Below are 19,574 nucleotides of genomic sequence, written 5' to 3'. Positions count from 1 at the left end.
AATTCCACCAGTTCGCTACCTACAATGTCCAGCTGGTGTGAAGATACGTCACTTGAAACGCTTCCTCTGCTCTAAATTCGGCATTGACCCGGAGAGTAAGCGTATCGAGGTGGAAGTGATTTATGAGGATGAGGTGTTGCCAAATGATTTTACGCTAATGGATGTGGGCTATTGTTACAATTGGAAGAGGGTGAGTTATAGCGAATATTTTCATTAAACATACTATGTACGCGTTATTTAAGTTCTAAGCTTAAAAACGTGCATATATACTAGAGAGCTGCATGAATTCATTCGAAACGGCTTATGAATTATTCATATGCAAAACGAATAAATGATTTTGGCTTAAAATTTTTTTCGAATTTGAGTGTATACAAAATTCTAAACTCAGCGTTTTGTATGTGAAGTACAATATTAAAATCTGTACTCTGTTTGGCTAGAAGTTTGAATGAATTCATGAAGCCCTCTAATATATACATATACATTTGTATACTTACATGTTTTTTAAGTGCATATGTATGTATATGCAAAATTTTTAATGGAGTTTATGTGTAAGAAACTGGGCAGAGTCAAAATCTATTAAATCATTCTGAAATAGTGAATGTTAAAAAAAATATTTTGTTTCGAACTCTGGCACTAAGTATTTAGTATAGCACCAAGCCAAAGAACTTTGAATATAAAGAAAGTGAAATCGCAAGTTCGGGGCTAGGTCCAAAGTTACCTGCACCCGCTCTGTCCGCCATCCTTGAACCGTCTGTGTACCAACGTATGTATTTGAGATCAAGTTCAGGGAGCACTTTTGCCCAAACTTCGCGATCGGTGATTATCACTCGGAATTTTCTGTCAAAGCAGACTTCTTTATTCATGGAATCTGAGATTCCGCATATTTTCAACCCTGGTATCTTCCCAAGAATACCTGCATGAAGCTTCGTTACGAAGAAGCCGTCGTTACATAGTCGAAGTTGCAGCTCCTTCGTCGCTGCTGTTTCTTGGATAAAAATATGAGGCGCTATGGATGCATAAGACGCAATTGGATGGACTAGCATACGGTAGATCAACTCTATCAGCCTTGAGCTCACACCCCATTTCCTACCAAAAGGTCTTCGGCAGGCCCACATGACCCGTGTAGCTTTAGAAACCATTCTGCCATGATAGGAGTTCCAATTAAGTCTCTTATCTAGCGTCATCCACAGATATTTGACCTCATCGGAGCATTTAAGTGCTGTCTCTCAGGAGAAGGCAATTTAAAGGCACCATTTTTTATGGAAACGAAAACGCCAAAAGACAAAACTTGTACCCATTTGTTGGAAATTAGTTCCTCTTCAAAAAATGTCTCTAGCCACTTGATTTTTGGCATCTTTCCAATTTTTTTAAGTTCTTATTCCTATATCTTCTGACGTACAGGAGATACAAAAACGATTAACACTTCAGTTTGTGGAGATTTCCTTAAGTTTTAAAACGAATATAATAATCACTACAGAAAGAATATTAAGTATGTTGATTTATAGAAAAAACGGGGCTTTGAATTTGTTGCAAATTTTACAGTTTTTTTGCATGAATATTAACCGTTTGCGATAATTAGACGATAAATTTTCGTTCAAACTTTTACTGTAGGATGGTATGGAGTTATTTGGACAAGTTATTCAACGAAAAATTTAGCATAATCGAAATATTTTCAAAATCCTAAAGTGAAATATTTTAATTTTTAGATCAAACCACTAGATTATGGTGACAGAATATTGAAGAAAAATATGATGGGCAGGGACAACTGTTTAGGCGCGACTAATAACGCCAAGCAATCTATATACTGTACTTCTCAACTACCATGTAATAAAATTTTCTTAAGTTATAATTTGATGGCACTTCAAAGTATGCTCGGCCTAGTCTGACAATGGTTCCGGAGCATTTTGCCGTAATAGATGACTACCATTGGCTACAGTGCAGTGCAAAGTCTGCATAACTGAGCTTTATAGCACGCTTATGCGTGCACAGAGAGTAAATTGTCAGCGCATTTTTCCTCACAACCTCGAGAACGGATACCTACTATTGTATACATAAGAAGGTCGCTCAGTAAGAACGTGAATTTTATATTAAAAGATTGTTTTCTGCTCAAATGCGATTCCGTTGTAAATATTTATTTATGCGTACATATGTATGTAGTTTTCTTAAACCTCTATATACGCCATTCATGTATCTCCACTTTGTAAAAAAAAAAATTGGCGTTTACCTTTTTTAATCGAGCTTCTCACCTCCAACAACTCTGCCAAAGCAGCACCCTTCAGATAATACGATTTCTCGAGGTGTACGAGGGCGCTTACTCGTACTGAACTATGATACTGAAGATGGCAAACCGGTTTGTCTCCAAACCAAACTTGACAAGGGATGACCGAAATTCGTTCCCAAATGTGTACGTCACCATAAGATATGTCAATGCCCTCAGAAGCCGGATGGATTCTCATTTTCAAAATCATAAGTTCGAAAGTAGTGCGGTGAGGAGTCTCAGCAGCTTTCTTGCCTTAACTCTTAACACAAGAAAACACGCGTGACTTAAATCTTATTAATTTGAAGGCAGTACCTTCTCTGCTTTCTTTCCTTACTGAAGCCCTGTACATATTACATTGTAATTATTTTTCATATGATTTAATCGTTCGTTGATGAGTGACCCACAATAAAAAGTGAGTTTTAAGGGAGAGGTGAAAGGAAACTCCAGGTCCTGTATCAATATCTCTCGTTTTGACGCTAATTCAGATTTGTGTAGAATATCTAGTATTTCTACAAATTTTCGAATGATATTGTATTGAAAGTGAAGTTGATACTTTTAGATCCGGAGATGGAGATATATAGAAGGCAAGGATTTTACGCTGTACACGTCTATAAAATAGATAATAGAAATCTTAGAAGAGCTCAAAAGTATTGAAAGCTTTTAAAAGCTTTTTCCACTGAAAAATGTTAGCTTTCAAGCGAAATATGTTAGCCCTCAGGCAGATCCCTTTTAAGTTGTATGACGCGACGTATTCGGGATGAAAAGCGTTTAAAAGCTTTGTACACCGTAAAAGCCCTTGCTGATCGCCACTGATCTAATGCTAATCTAAGCTCGAGCGTACCGTTTGTATTCAGACAAAGAGTGCGCGCCCATTAAAAATCGACAGAAAGGTTTAAAAGTCATGAAGAGCTTTTAAGCTTGAAATAAGGCTATCTTTGCCCATTACTCTTTTATATAAATCTATCCAGCTGTCGTTGTTTAAAATATATATCTCAATCATTTGTACAGATTTCTAAATCTCTGAAAATCATATAGCATTTCGAGTTTTTACGGGTCTTTAAGCTCCAACGACAGACAGGGATACATAAAAATAGGGTAGAAGTGAGCTAGCAGCTTCTGGCGCCACATAAATTCAGTTCATCCTGTATATTTATTATTCACACATCTCCGATTTTTGTTGTTATTACTCTTATACTCATTGATTTACAGCACGCGCCCATGAAATTCACCTATCGCATACTATTCTATGGTGATGAGTCGCAAAAAATAGAAAATGACTTCAATAAATCCGACGTCGAAGTTAAAAGAACTGATTGCTCTAACAGCATAAAAGCCACAGAAACACAACAAAGCAAAGAGCTTACCATTTGCGATGAGACGAACATTACAACTTTGCCCTGTGCGACTTCTCCGCTTTCGCACAACTGTAGCGCCCAGACAACATTGGAAAACACAGATAAAGGCCAGAGCAAGTCACCAAAGTGCGTCAAGGTGAGCACGTCAATCAAATCAGCTGTTGAAGAGATAAATGCACCAGTGAAAATGATAATTGCGCGTAAATCGAGTGCAGATAGCGGCAAAAAGGCATCGCCAAAGCGCAACCATAATGAGGAAGTTACCTACACAGTAACAAATGATTTCAAGAGTCTGCGGAGCAATGATATGCGTTACAGCGACTATGCTGTCTCCTCCACGACCAGCAACAGCAATTCACCAAAGAGTTCGCCGAAGAGTGCACAGCGCTCACCTAAATCAGCCGATATTGCGATCGCTGTTGAGCCAACACCATCTCAGGGTGCATCGGTGGTGCCCAAGTGTGATATTGTGGTGAGCATACCGCAGTCGCAAGTGCCGAAGTCACCATACTCAATCGACGATGAGTTCGAGAATGTATCGCTGGCACAATTGAAGACTGCGAGCAAGAAATCGCCACCATCTGTAACGATGATCGCTGCATCGGAGACATCCAAAAGCGGAACGACTAGAAATGTGCCAAAATTGAAGATTGAATTGAACAGCTTGAAGACACGCTTGAGCATTTCGAAGCCTAAATCGGCAGGTGTTTTGCACAGTGGTGGGTCTTCGGAGAAATCAGGGCGCTTCAAGCACCGCAAACATTCATTGGACGATGTGACTGGGCCTTTGAATGATCAGCTTGATATTGAGACATATGCTAAGAATATCGGCTTACAACCCATTGAGGTGCTGACGCCACCGGAATCGGCGGAATCATGTGACAAGCTCAAATATAGCCCGAATGCCTCACCACTCTCTTCAGCTTCTTCAACCACCAGCTCATCGAATAATGCATTTCCAATGTCGGCACCCACCGAGTTAGCATCTACTTCGTTCCACAAGAAGAGGAAAAAGAAGCACTCAAAAGATTCTAAAGACCCAAAAGACAGCAAGCGCCGCAGAATGCATGCCGAGATATCCAGTAAGCCAGAGGAGGAGAGTCTTAAGATGAAGGTTAAGCTAACGGCGCCGCATAATCATAAATCACACAAATCAGAAAGCTACGGCACGCGGAGGAGCAACGAGGAAGGGCGCAAGTCACACCACGAGAGCAGGGTATCCAAGGATGCCAATGCAGTGGCGACGAGTGGTACAACACCTACCGCGTCACAAACGGATAGCCTCTTGGCGTTAAATAAGACACTTGGCGAAGAGTCGCGTAGCATTAATCATCTCATGAAGGAGAAGGAGAAGAGCAAAGAGATCGTCAAAATTGTTAAAGCCGATGAAACGTTGCTGTCGTTACCACAATCTCAGTTGCTGACAAAACCTTTAAACAATATCAAAGAAGTGAAGTTACCAGCGTCGCCACCGTTGCCGCCCAGCCTCTTCAAGACAACCCCACTCAATTTTAATACACTGACCGTCACCAGTACGACTGCTGGTCAGTCTAAGTCGACGACGAGCGCTAGCAAGCAATCCGAAGTAGTAAAGGGCAAGCAGTCGCTATCAACAGCAACAAAACCAACCGCGGTGCCGCAGTACAACAGACAAGGTTCCGCACCTGTACCGAAGTCTCATCCCCACTTCATAGTTCCTAGCTTACCACGTCGTTCTTCGCCCGCAGCAAATAGCTCATATACACCTTCATCCATAGCCAGCGCCAGCAGCAAACAACTTGGTATGCAGCTGAAGCGATCCGCCTCCTTGGATGAGTCATACGCGCTTGGCGGGCGCGGCAAGCAACCAAAGTTGGACGCCTCGCAACGCAAGTCTCTTTACAGCAGCTATGCGAATAAACCCTACACTCCCTCAACCACTATTAGTATTACCAAGATGGCCGACACTGTAACGCAGGCGCAAGGCGCCAGCGCTGGCAGTAGCGCAGTCACAATTACAGCGCGCCAGCCTGGTGGCATAGCGCAAAGGCAACAGCACTGGCAATTGCCACCTTACACCCCCTTGCATTTGCCCTACAACAAACCCGCCGTGGAAATTGTGCGCATCAACTCTGGGCAAGCGGCTGCTGATATGCAATCGCAGCCAACTGTGAAATCCACAAAAGGCGGCGGTAGTCGGATGATGGGACCGCCACTGTCTATGGTCAAGGGTAAGAAAGCCGTGGGGCAGCAACTGGGCGCTTTGCCCACCACTGGCGCCACAAAGTCGGCGCAAGCGGCCTTGAGTACCACGCCCCTCGGGCAAGGAAGGAACAATCCTTACCGGCTGTCACCGCCGGCGCTTGTAAATCTGCATGGTCCAACTTTTCCGGCGACTAAGAAAGGCGCAGATAAAGCTTGCAACAAACAGGAGGGCAATGGCATAAACAACGGTGCTACCGAGAAAAAGTTGCACCAACCGCAGCGCATCAGCTTGCGCGAATTCAGACCCAACTCTAGGGATCAATGTATTGAAATAGCTGACACCGCCGGCAGTGCTGGTGGCAAAGAAGAAATTCGACTGGGTGATACTACAGTCAATGCCACGCTAATAGCTCCATCGGCCCGAGAAAGCCTGGAGGCGGCTTTGAATAAGCTGAAACAGAACATCACCTCCACAACGGTGCAAGACAGCGTCGCCGCTGCGGCTTCAAAGCAACAACAACAGCTGAATTTGCCAACAGATATGAGCAATGATGATCTGCAGAATCTACATTTGCTTTCCGAGTCGGCAACAGCGCGCGAGAAGATCGCAATACGCGCCTCACAATCCTATGAGAAGCCAAAGTCACAACAATCATCATTGTCGCGGCAGCAAAACGCTTCCGTGCGCAACATACCCAATCCCTCGGCGCTGGCGTTCCGCAATATGTCGACGCTCCCCACGGCGAGCTCAACTGCTGTTGCTGTTGACTCATTAACTGCAAACTCCATCACCAATGCAAGCACCAGCACCGCCAGCTCCCCATCCACATCCACAGCCACGCTTAATCTCACTTCACCGCCTGCACAAAAGAAATTACCACTTACGGCGCTACCTTTAACCGGCGTTGCAGCTCCTCTCAGTCCAGCTGTTATGCTACACTCAACCGCCGCCACCGCCACCGCCACCGCCACCCCCACCAGCACAACTGCGGCGGCAACGACACGCACCATAAAAAAGCCAACGACCATCGATCAAGTGGCCGCCAATTTAAATATGCGCGCATCCGCAGCCGCCGCTGAAGCATACGCGGCCAAGCTAAATGCAGCAGAGGATGTAACTCAAATAAGTTCGTCCACTGGCATCACCACCACCATCACCACCACCAGCAACAACAAGAGTCCAAGTGGCATTACAAAGTCGACGTCTGCTACGAATATCGCCTCCTCAACCACAGCCAATGTGCCGTCGGCAGCCGAAGCAGCAGCTGAGCTGACAAACAAAGAGATGAAGTCGTGGAGCAGAGGAGGAGGAGGAGGGGTTGAGTGTGCCAAAGCGAAAGTGTTGCCAAAATCCATTGCAGATAGTGGTGTGGTGGCAACTGCCATTGTCACTGATGTCGCTAGCATAAAGAATGCTGGAAACAACAAAAACAATAACAACAACAACAACAGCAATAGCAAGAACAATAACAATAATGGCAACGACAAATACGGTGTGACGGCAACTAGCGTGGCGAGTGATTAAGGTGAGTGCACCGAAGTATGTAGTACATAAGTATGTAGATACATTAGGGTGGTACAAAAAAAAGAAAGAAAAAGTAAAGTCAGAATTTTAATGCTCTCACCCCCTAGGATTGTTCTATGTCGGAAAAAATATACGCCTATTTTTTATTTTCGAAATCCAAAAATATTTAGAAGTCGCACAAGGCGCTCTAAGTTTTCATGTATTTTATATGAAACCAAATACCTTTTCGGAGAAATGGTATGGAATTCTTGAAAATCAATAGTTTGCGACCGGAAAACTCTGGCTCTCTTCAAGAGACTTCCAATAATAATACCAATTTTTTTTTTAACCATTTTTTAATACTAACGATTTTTTATTGCATAAGGAATTGGTTATTATTATAGGGAATCTCCAGCAGAGAAGCAGTTTGAAAAATATTGATTTCTACGAAAAGGCGGTTTTTCCTCATATAAAATACATGGAAAACTTTGAGCGCTATGAGCGACCTCTAAATATTTTCTGATTTCAAAAAAAAAAATAAAAAATAGGGGTATATTTTTCAGACATAATTAATCCCAGGGAGTGAGAGCATTAAAATTGCGACTTTACTTTTTGCCGCATGCGTTTTAGGACCACCCTAATATATATATATATATATATATATATATATGTATGTGTATTGAATGGTTTATTGCCTTTTTGTTTATTTGCTACGTTTTAGCTTAAGTATTTGTATTTGTATTTGTTGGGAATTGAGCACAATCAATTCTGTGGCGACATGTGGTTAAGGAAGGGGAAATATGAGAGTGCGACGGATTACTTTTACGGTTATTTTTTTATTTGTAAAGTGTTTGCAATAATTGGATATTCACTGTTGTGGAGTTCGGGTAGAAAATGGTTTTAAGCTTAACTTTCACATACTCTAAATAAAAGTTATTTTGCTGGTTTTGAAACAAAAAAGACGTAAATAACGAAAGAAGTTTTCGCATCAATTTCGACGATACCAATCGAATTTCCTTCATAGTTTTGAATTTTTGTTTTTGGTATAGAAAAATGTTATTTAATTTTAGAGCTCCAGTACCCAAAATCTTTTAATAACTTCAGAATTCCCTTTCCAGGCACTATTAGGATTCATTAAGAGAGCCGAAGGTATCATCTGTATACTGGGTTAGGGACTCTCTTCAGTGATACAATATATCGTTCAGATCGCAATGTCTTTTGTTCTGCCACTACAAAGCAATAAAGTTAACAATTAAAAATATTAAATGATTTGTGGGTTTTCGAATTGGTTTAAGATTTTCGAATTTTTGGGAATGTGTGAAGAATATTTTCAGATTTGTTCGAGATTTTACGGGATCATTCAGGATTTACTTTCAAAAGGCTCGCGATTTTTCGCGCATTTTTTTGAGACTTCTTGTTTTTTTTTTTTTTTTGTTTTCTGTTATTTTTTTTCCTAATAACCGTTTATATTCAACAATTTTGTTGAGCTTGAGCGCTGGTGTAGACCACTGTCACCGTAAGCCGGACTTGCTAGTTCAAGTACCAGTGAGATGTGGTGATCTCTGAAATAACAACAAACATTTTCATTAAAAATTACCTCAAGCTGAATAAAATTGCAGACTATAGAGTTTTCATATTTTGCAAAAAAATTCGAGATATTTGACATGCTCTAGATTCAAAACTTATATTATTCGTGGTTTGTAAAATGTTTTCTTTCAGGTTTTGTAGGAAAAATTTCCGGTTTTTTCAGGATTTATTTCGGGAATTTTCGTGACGTTTCGCGATTTTCCGCTGTTTTTGTTATTTTTAGCATCTTTAGAAACCTTCACGATTTTATGATATTTTCCAGTTTCACAAATTACATTTTTCGCGAATTTCGAAATTTTTCGGGGCTTATTTTAAATTTTCCTAGATCGTTCAGCAATTATTGCCGGCTTTTTCGTAACTTTTGTAGTTTTTTAGAAATTTAGAAGATTTTTTTTGGAATTGTTAGATTTAAAAATTAAGGTAGATATTGATTTTTCGAAGTTATTTGGCTTTTATGTAAATAGTTAGAACAAATGTATGCAGTTCCGCAAAATTTCTAAGCACTTTAGACCGATTCGTGTTTTGTGGAAAGATGAAATGAAAATATTTTTCATCACTTCACATTAAATTACGATTCTGTTTTTAAATGAAAATAAAAATAATAAAAAGTTTTCCCTTCAAAAGTTTTTCCACCAAGTTTTGTGGCTGTGAAAATGAAACGTTCGGCATCGTCATCTTATTAAAAAGAATATTGATTATCTTAAACCCACAGTAATTAACTACATAATTGACTACTTGCTAAAAGTGCACCATCAAATAAAATTTTTATTTTTTTTTCAAATATTTAATAACAGAAATACCACCAGCCGCAATTATATGAATAATTTAATATACAAAAATTTTGCTTTGAAACTCAGTTCCCATAATTTTTTGTTTCTAAATATACAGTGACTCTAACAAATGACGACGTGTTGATTTTTTGAAATATTCGCAATGTTTTTCAGATATTATTTTTTTTTTTTTGTTATTTTTCATGTAGATCCAACTTTATACAAAATTGAGGAAAGTTCAGAATTTTCATCAAAATTAAAAATGTTTAATTTGAGTCCTTTGAAAATTTTTGGGTATGCAGTTTTATAACCCACACAGTTTTATTCAACTGAAGTGCGAGCTTCAAGTGGCTAAAAAATCGCGTTGGTTTAAATTTTTTTTTATTTTTTTTTTTATAACAAGTGCAATTTACTAAAAACTGCCGTTGATTTTTTGAATTTTTTAATGAACGTATTTCGCATTTTATTTCATAAGAAATTCATGTTCATATGGATAAAGTACAAAAAAGTGGACAGTGTTTTTATAGAAAAATAAAAAAATTTAGAATGATAAACAATACGCGTTCACTTGTTTGAGTTACTTTATATAGATATGCAGATTATATTAAAAAATACACATTTTTCTACACTTCGTCTCATAAAAAATTAAAACAAAAAACATCTATTTTGCTTAATTTTCTTTCACTCAAAAAGATATAGCCAGTCGGTGTGAAATTTTCTTCGAAATAGTGGACTCAGAAGTCAAATATTTCTGGAGATGGATGGACAGCGATGAGGATTCAATTGACGATTAATTCGTAAAAAATGGCAATCCATAGAAATGGAAAATATGTTTCAATACACTACAGGCGCAATATATATACAATAAAATAAATACAAACATACATGTGAGTAGCAAAACCAACTTATTAAAATATTACATTATTGGAGAAAACCAAAATTTTAAAAAAGTTGATATTTAATGTAGTAGTAACACACGTTTGTTTTTAAGTTAATAAGTGCTGTAAATATAATTGAAAAAAAAAAATTAAACTAAACTAAAAATACTAAAATAGGTTATAAAAATTAATAGATTTAAAAAATTTTAGGTAAGGTATTATGTAATAAGTCACACTAAAAAAGCTTTTGAAAGTTAAAAAAAGTGAGTGCAAGTAGATATACTTATTTGAGAAAAAAATAATAAAAAACCTTAAATAAATTCACTTGAATTATGTTGATTGTACCTAAATTGATATTAAAAGCAAACAAAATACACACACACACACATACACACACATGCACAAAATACATGCAGACATACATAGTAAACTTATATTAATGTTAGGCAAATAATGTTTTGGAAACGTGTAATATTTTACCAAGTAAACAATTCTAAGTTTAAGGCTAATATGGAGTCTATAATGAAATATTTAAGTAAATATTAATAAAATGATGAATAATAAAATAACATATATTAAAGTAAGATAATATAATAATAAAAAATATTTTAAGCGTTTCGAGTAAAATATCACTTCTGCATCGACTGCAACTGTCAATATTTGAGTTCAAAATCTGAATTGACGCGACGATTATGAAACAAAAGTTTTTGGAATTATGAAAATAGCACAAAAGAAAAGTAGATATATCCATAATATGTATCTACATTTGCATGTTTGTACATTTCGTAGAAGCAGGCAAAAATGTTATGAATGCATCTCGTTTCTTAGAAAACCAGCGCAAAATATTCTTGTGAATAAAAACATTAAAATTTCTAAGAACAAAGATATTTTTATTGTAACTGTGTACATCTGTAAATACATGCGTAAGTGAATTATTTGATGAAACCGTTAAAGCAGATAAATGTGTCTATAAATATACATACATGTACATATGTATGTTATGCCGTAAATACATAATATTATGTATTAATATACTCACATCATTGCACAAATAAAATTGTTTTATTTAGCTTTTCGATTGAGCAACAGAAATACATAGCTAAATATAACATATTTAGCGTTTACAATAAAAATAAATACATACATACTTACAAAAAGAAAAACATAAATATTCGTGCTTTTTAAACATCTCTTTGAAAAAAAAAAATCTGTGTGCCTAACCTCTAACGAGATAAGACCGCGGTTAGGCTGGGTTAGAATGGCGACGAATAGCTTAACTACGACTCAGCAAGTAGCAACCAAGTGATGTAGAGGCTTATAGTAAGTATCAGATATCGTATCCTCTTAGTGTGGTATTCCTGCTCCTCATTGCAGCTGGATATCTAAAAAGGAGGTATTTTACTGTAAACAGTTCGTAATTGTCCCTGCAGCTTCTACCGAACTCCTTGATGGTGATGTGCAGGGATTTCGAAACAAAATGTGTGTCCTTTTCAGGTTGTATACGGGCTACATGAATTTGACTACATACATATATAGCAGGCAAGTGCCAAAGACCAACTATGAGAGAAAAATTTCCCCGTATAAACATATTTAGTTCCCATTTAAATTTAGTAAAGTATGCTTGCTATAGCTGTAATGGACACTTGGTTGTCCGCAAAACTACTACTCTTTATAAGGCGAAAGCCTTCAGCGATTGCAAATACTTCTCCTAGGTAAACACATGCAAAGTCAAGCAGAGTGGATTGATTTTCTTACTCCCAGAGAATCAGAGAAAAAATCGAACTACAATGGATAGCCCTGACTACTTCTACACTATAAACCTAGCTCTTTGAGTCAAACAGGGTGGACTGATTTTCTTACTCCCAGAGATTCGGAGAAAGCATCTGCTACCTAGTTTTACATGATAGGCCAGGGGACCGTAACATGATATCGGACGAATCACTATCATAGATTAAGATTCAGTTTGACTCCCAGATACTTCGCTCGCTTAAATAATCGTTGCATTCATTTGGATATTCAAATTTGCTAATTCAAAGCTAGGGGTTTTTTCACGACCGGGTTGACTCAAATGCTGAGTACACACGAGGTAACCGTTGTGGCAACCAACATAACATATGTTTCAAAATGTTTGGATATTCATGCCATGAGAAACCTGCCCACACACGAATCAGCAAGCGAAGCAACATGATAAGTGCTCAGTTTATCGGCTTGGCTTTCCTAGAGCGCCTTCAATGTTGCTGCTCAACACACGAGGAAATATGTAGCTCGGCTACCCAAATTATCATAGATATATGTATGTTGGTTGTAGGACCCTATTAATCTGGCATTTCAGGGTACTATTTTATATATATATAAGGAAAATTTGAAAGTTAGGGGGGGCTCGAGCACCCCCCTGCCCCTAACTGGCTACGCCCATGGTTCTTTTCATACATACTAAGTAGCCGCATGTATCTTTGAAATTGATTCTGATTTCATCCCAGACTGGTCGCTTTTTTTTTTTGTACGAATCACGTATGTACATAGTTACATATTTATATAGGCCCTCGAGCACATGTACAGATTCATAGCATCATGCATAGATATGCAATTTTTCTTTCGTACTAAAAATAGCGGCCTACTTTCCTACCAATGTTTAATTTAAAAATATGTATTAAATTTTTTTTAACTTGCGAGTCTATGTTTGTATATTTATTTGTAACTCGCTGCCAATGCTTTATTGACATTGAAGTATTGATTGCATAATTACGTGTGTACATAAATGTGGATCAAACAGTGTCTGCCTGTTTGTTTGATTGACCAATTGACGGGCACATCATGGCCATTTCAATCAAGTAGCGGTTGGAATGCATTTTTTGTGAAATAGTTTCGAAGTTTTGTTATTTTTTTATATGTGTGTGCATAATTATACAATAAAATGTATGCACGTACATGTGTATGTATGCACATTAGGGTGGTCCAAAAATACATGTGGAAAAAGTTAAGTCTGAATTTTTATGCTCTCACACCCTAATATTACATTTACATTGGACCAAAATGCGTGATTTGAAATCAGTCATTTGAAGGTGTTTACACTGCTTGATCCGCATTTGCTTTGACTTCTCATCAAATGAAAAGGGAAGACAAAAACAAAATGTATGTAAACAAACACTACATTTATTATATTGTTAACGCTTTTTGGACACAAAAAGGCAATTATTCTTTGATTAAACTAAAAATGTGTAAAGCTCTTGTATAAATTAACAATTTTTACACACAAATTTCAAAGATTTATTTATTTCGTTGTGTTTGTTTTGTGTTTGAAAAATTCCAAATGTCAAAGACAAACCAAAGCTTTTGTGGAACTTTTGTTTCTGAGTGCGTTCAATAAAATAGTACGGCAATTGGAACGCATTTGTTTCGTGATTTTGTGTAAATGCGTCGAAATGCGTCATTCTGGAAATGTGAATTTGTATGGAGAAATGCGTGATTTGGCCTCGCATTTGAGGTTTCTCGCCCAAATGACGCATTTGGGCTCAATGTAAATGTAATATAAGATTGTTCTATACCGAAAAACATATACCCCTATTTTTTATTTGTTTTTGTTATTTTATGGCCTTATAACAACTATATTCAACAATTTTTATCGAGCTTGAGGCCGTTTTTAATGAAAAACTTATTGTGAAAAGGCAACAATCATTTAAAAAAATGGTAGAAGTGATAACTATTTCGGAAATCACCACATTTCCTCATCAGACTTCTTTCAGTAGGATTCGAACCGACGATCCCTGATGGCTTAGTCAGCGATCGAAAAATATTAATTTTCAAGAATTCCATACCATTTACACGAAAAGTTGTTTTTTTCCCATATAAAAATACAAAAACTTTGAGCGCTTTAAGCGATCTCTAAATATTTTTTGATTTCATAATAAAAAAAAGTAGGGGTATACTTTTTTCGATATGGAACAATCCCAGGGGGTGAGAGCATTATAATTCCCACTTTACTGTGCTTTGTACTTTGTACCACCCTAATGTACATACAACCGCCAGAGCATATTGTATTATTAAAAAATAACGAATGGATGAGCCAGCTCGTTGGACCTACAATGCGATTCGTAGATTTTGTTCCTGATTTGAAATATTTATATATAAATAAAATATAACTATTTAAATATGTATGTTAGTTAAGTATTTAATATTTTAGTATTTCAATTAATCTAATATATGTAAAGTAAATGTATAAAAATGTTCTTTCCTTTTTACCTTTAAATTTGCTCTATTAACTTTTTCCTGGTCTAATATATACAACCCTATCGTTGACTCGCAGATAATTTGATTTGTTCCATCCACATACATACATACATACGTATTTCTAGAGTGGATAGCTGGAGAACTTTTTATGAGTACTAAAATTATTCCCACAATCATATTGTTTGACACGCAAAGTATTTAATTGGTGTGTGAAATGTCGCACCTGCCTTTGTTTAAATAAAAGACAACAGCCAACAAATTCGGGCTTCATGCTCAATTCAGGATCACTAATATGGAAAAGAGTGGTGCAAATAATTACACACGGGCGAGGTGAAAAGAGAGCGAATGCCAATTAAATATCTTTTAGACAGAAATCTTTCCGCTTATTCTCCCATTAAACTGCAATCATAGCACAATAAAGTTCTCAATTAGCCAGCAGTAACGAGTTTGGTTAAGTGAAGAAGCCAAATGGAGTTAGACTATCGCAGATGCCTTTTCATGTCGTTTGAAATTCACTTTCATGCAATATTATACACTGAGAGAAAAATCAACCAAAAACTGGTTAATATTACCAAATTCAAACTTGAAAAGGAATCATCTTGATTTTTGGTTAATATAAATAATGCTTTGGTTGATATTTTCAACTTCTTCGAACTTCTTGGATCCCTAGGGAGATGTGAGGGAAGAAGTTGAAGTCTCCTAGAATACTGAGGTATATAAATAGACAGCTAAGCACCCGGTGCCCCTTCAATAGGTTGGCGGTTTAGATCCCAAGCTCCCCAACTAATCAGAATCGGAAGGACAATGTTAAAAGTCTCTTCTTTGGCATTAGAAGGCATCTAGAGAGAAATCTTTATATACGAAGGGGTCATCTATCGGGGTTTAAGCAGAACGGAATAGAAATTCATTGTTTTGAAATCTTTGTTGGAGCTTGTGGAGCCTACAATAGAAACACACCAAAACCTTGGGGACATATGTATACAAAGGTCTTGAAGGAGTTTATCGGTTAAATAAGAAAAGCAACGCTTATCAAGGCGGTCCCCGAATCGATGGAAGAGAAGCTTAATCGACCACTTACTGTCCAATTTCCCACCTCGTTCTTCAAAGACCTCAAGGCAGTATAACTCCTCGGGAAGGGAAATGTAATTACAAGAAGTGGTCGTAATTTGTTGAAACTTCGCTCCTACAAAACTACTGCCCGGGGCCTGATTTCAAAAATTAAATTGGTATTTTGTTAAGGTAACCAATTACGAAAACTCCAGGTTTTTAATTCCGGCTACGAATTTTGAGAGAGGCGGAGTGATCACGAAATTTTTTTTATTATGGTCATTCAATAATTAGATCGGTCTTTTGAACGGGTTACCAATTTGGAAAAATCCGAATTTTTAGTACCGGTTACAAGTTTCGTAAAAAAGCGGAGTGGTCCCGCATATTTTTTGTAATTTAAAAGAATTTTTTTATTTTGTATAAAGACTTCTCTATATGTACTATATCAGTTTAGTTATTGTTGAAATATCGCATTCTCTATGTTTTGATAAATGTGTAGGGAAATCTTTACAAAAAATATAAACACTTTTTAGAATAAAAAAATATGGGCACGACCACTCCGCTTTCTACGAAATTGGCAACCACGCTAAAATTAGAATTTTTCTAAGTTTGTAACCGGTACAAAAAACCGATTTCATTTTTAAAATCACCACAATAAAAAACGGGCGTTTTCACTCCGCTTTTTTTTTAAACTTAGTAACCGCTGAAAACCTGGGTTTTTCGATATTGTTAACTATTAAAAACCGATTTCATTTTTGAAATCCTTGCAGGAGTAAAATATTCAACAAACTACGACCACTTGTATTTTTCTACAGTTGCCCATTTTTGCGTCAGTGATAGGAGCGGCAACGCGGTACTTGTCGATAATTTTTAATTAATTAAAAATATTTCCTGTCAAAATGAGAGATACTACATTTTCTTATATTGATAGAAATATTTTTTGGAACAGCACAGCACCTTTTTTATCTTGTGCGCAATTTTTCCCAGATACACCTAGAAATACATATTGACTAGGTTATTTGCTAATGTACATAAGTATGTATATAAAAAGAGATTTAGAGTATAGACTTACTTATACTTATTCGATAACATCCCTCGCACTTCATATGCAAAAATTTGGTATCGAGAAATTTTCACAAAAAAAAAAGTAATCTAAGTAAAACAGACAAAATAAATGTAAAAAAGGTGGTGAAATCTATTAGTTTAGCTAAAAAAGTATTAGAAAAAATATGTAATAATTTCCAAAAAAAGTGTAACCGAAAATTCGCTGTAAATTTACATAGTAAAGTATGCAATTTCTAAAATTTTATTTTAAAATCCATAGAAACAAATGGTTTGCTAATGAAAAATGACAACAAGCAGTGCATATACATACAAACATAAGTAAATTGATAAAAAATATCAAAGAGTATAAGAGCGTATGTCACGTAGGCAAACAAAAAAAAAAAATAAAATCAGCAAATATTTAAAGCAAACAAGCGCAAAATGTATTAACCCCCTTTGCATAAAGCAACAAAAATTAAATGAAAAACAAAAAAAAAAATCCCAAAAAAAATATGTATAAATAAAAAGTCCTCTAATGCTATGAATAGATGCAAAAAATGTATATAAAACAAATATTTAAATATGAATAAGGAATAATAAAGAGAAAATTTAGCACATTTACACAGAGTGACGTTTTCATTTGCACGCAGAAACGAGTGAGTCTTAATGGAATCAACAAGAGCCACCAACCACCCAAAACGGGCCAAAAGCGCGAGAGGTTGGTTGGTTATGGTTATTATTGCGATGCTGTCGAGCGTTAGCTTGTCGTTGAGCGCTTTGGCACCCTTACGCAAAGTAAGTATCGTATTACATACAACACACTTGCTTTGTTTTTGCTATTTAGTAACTAAAAGCAGTAAAAGCAAAGTGGAAGCGAAGAAGAAGATCAATAGAAGCACAACAACGGGTATAACGTCATAGCAGATGAATGCCTTTCAGATGCTTCGACTTGAGTTACGAGTACCAATCTACAAATGAAATATGTACAGTGCGCAAAATAAATATTCGCACATCTTTGCTTTAACGTAATTTAGGTTATTTACTGCAAATTTCAAAGAAAAATTGATACCTTGATTTTCGTAATTGCGTGGAGATGTTGAAATGGAATGAAATAAAACAAGCACTGAGTGAGGTTTCAACGAAAGTCTTTTGTTATTTCGAAGGTCCGCGAATGTTATTTAAGTACTTACGGAATATAACATCGTTTAAGAAGGCAATTCGGCCTAACTTGGGATTTACATAGGACTATTTTGCGAAGACAACAGCAATACATTCACACCTTTTACTAATACGTTCGCACTTCTCTCATTGCCTTGGTCACCGTCTTTGATTTTTCGAAGACGGTGAATTGGACTGTAAATTGAACAATTCGGTCACGTCTTGGTTTATTTGGGAAAAAGAGGCAATAGATAACGGCAAAAAATCGCAGAATATGAAAAATTGGTTTGTGTTTGGATATTTTAGTAAATAATATGAAATTCACGCCAAACGACACTACCAGCGGTAACCTGGTAGGAAAGTCTTACAAAAAAAGCTCACCTGCCAAATTTCATGGTGAAAACCGATCTGGCATTCGATTTTAAACGAATTATTATTATATTAGTGTGTCCTGATGTTAAAACACAAATGGAAGGACCTACAAGTTTACGCCGCCTCCAAATAGTAAATGGTTTATGAGAAGCTTTTTCGGGGCAAAAATACACTCGGATGCAGTGTTGGCACCTTAGTTATCTTCCGGCTAGATTTAGCTTTTTTATTTTGGTTCATCGAGTAAAATTCTGTTTAGCTTCTTACATTTTTCTTAGCTTTTTCCTAAAATTATTTAGGATTTTACTTCTGCTCAAAATATAACGGAAAATTTAAATAGTGTTAAAATGTTTAATGTAATTTTTAGTGTTAGGTATGGAATGAGAACAAAAACAAATGCTGTAATGATATTTTATTTCGACGAGTTCTCATTTAAAAACAAGTAAGAGCAGCGCTGTCTTCGGCTATGCCGAAGGCTTCATACCTTTCATGAACATCTGCAAATTTTACTTTGACAGATTACTGCTTTTGAATACATCTGCATACATCGATAGAGGAGTTACATACTTATATAAAAAATCGCATCTAAACAATCAGAGGTATGGAAGATATACTTTATATGGCACCAATCTAAGTGATTTTCACTGCTATGTGATCGGTATGTAAACCGGTAACACAATTTATTGGGTTTAGTTTCCTACATAAAGGAGATATATCGCAAAAACTGGTATCTTAACAATCAGTGCTATAGGAGATAAACTTATACAGCATAGATTTTGACGATTTTCTCAGTAGACTTTGTATTATTATTTATAAAATATCTTACGAAATTTATCGGTTTTAGCTGTTCAAATAAAGGAGTTTTACAGTAAAATCCCATATCTGAACAATCAGATGTATGGAAGATATATGTTGTAGTCATCCGATCCTTGTAATTTTTTCACTGTAAGTATTCTGTTAATAATGAGTGAAAATGGTGCGAAATTTCATGTTCGTAGCTGCATAAATGGAGGAGTTATGATAAAAGACCTCATATCTGAACAATCAGTTGTATGGGGGCTGCAGGTTATAGTGACCCGATCTTTGTTATTTACGCTGTAAGTCTTCTGTTGATAATGAGTGAAAACAGCGCGAAATTTCATGGTCCTAGCTACATAAATGGATGAATTATAACGAAAAATCTCATATCTG

General features: G+C 36.5%; 1 protein-coding gene across 1 annotated transcript; it reads left to right on the top strand.

Annotated features, from left to right (window-relative positions):
• On the top strand, positions 1 to 10,910 carry LOC118754374 (protein suppressor 2 of zeste; the record flags this gene model as incomplete). Its single annotated transcript, XM_036489246.1, is given in 3 exon segments — positions 1 to 190; positions 3,470 to 7,325; positions 10,354 to 10,910. Coding segments are annotated over 2 exon segments (4,045 nt in total), but the record flags the coding sequence as incomplete, so codon positions are not given.
• Between the last annotated feature and the right edge of the window lie 8,664 nt (positions 10,911 to 19,574).

The sequence above is a fragment of the Rhagoletis pomonella genome, unplaced genomic scaffold, assembly GCF_013731165.1.
Source record: "Rhagoletis pomonella isolate Grant_MI unplaced genomic scaffold, Rhpom_1.0 Rhpom_scaffold_03796, whole genome shotgun sequence".
Taxonomy (NCBI): Eukaryota; Metazoa; Arthropoda; class Insecta; order Diptera; family Tephritidae; genus Rhagoletis; species Rhagoletis pomonella.
The sequence above is the reverse complement of the archived record's forward strand: the minus strand, read 5'-3'. Positions and strand labels throughout refer to the sequence as shown.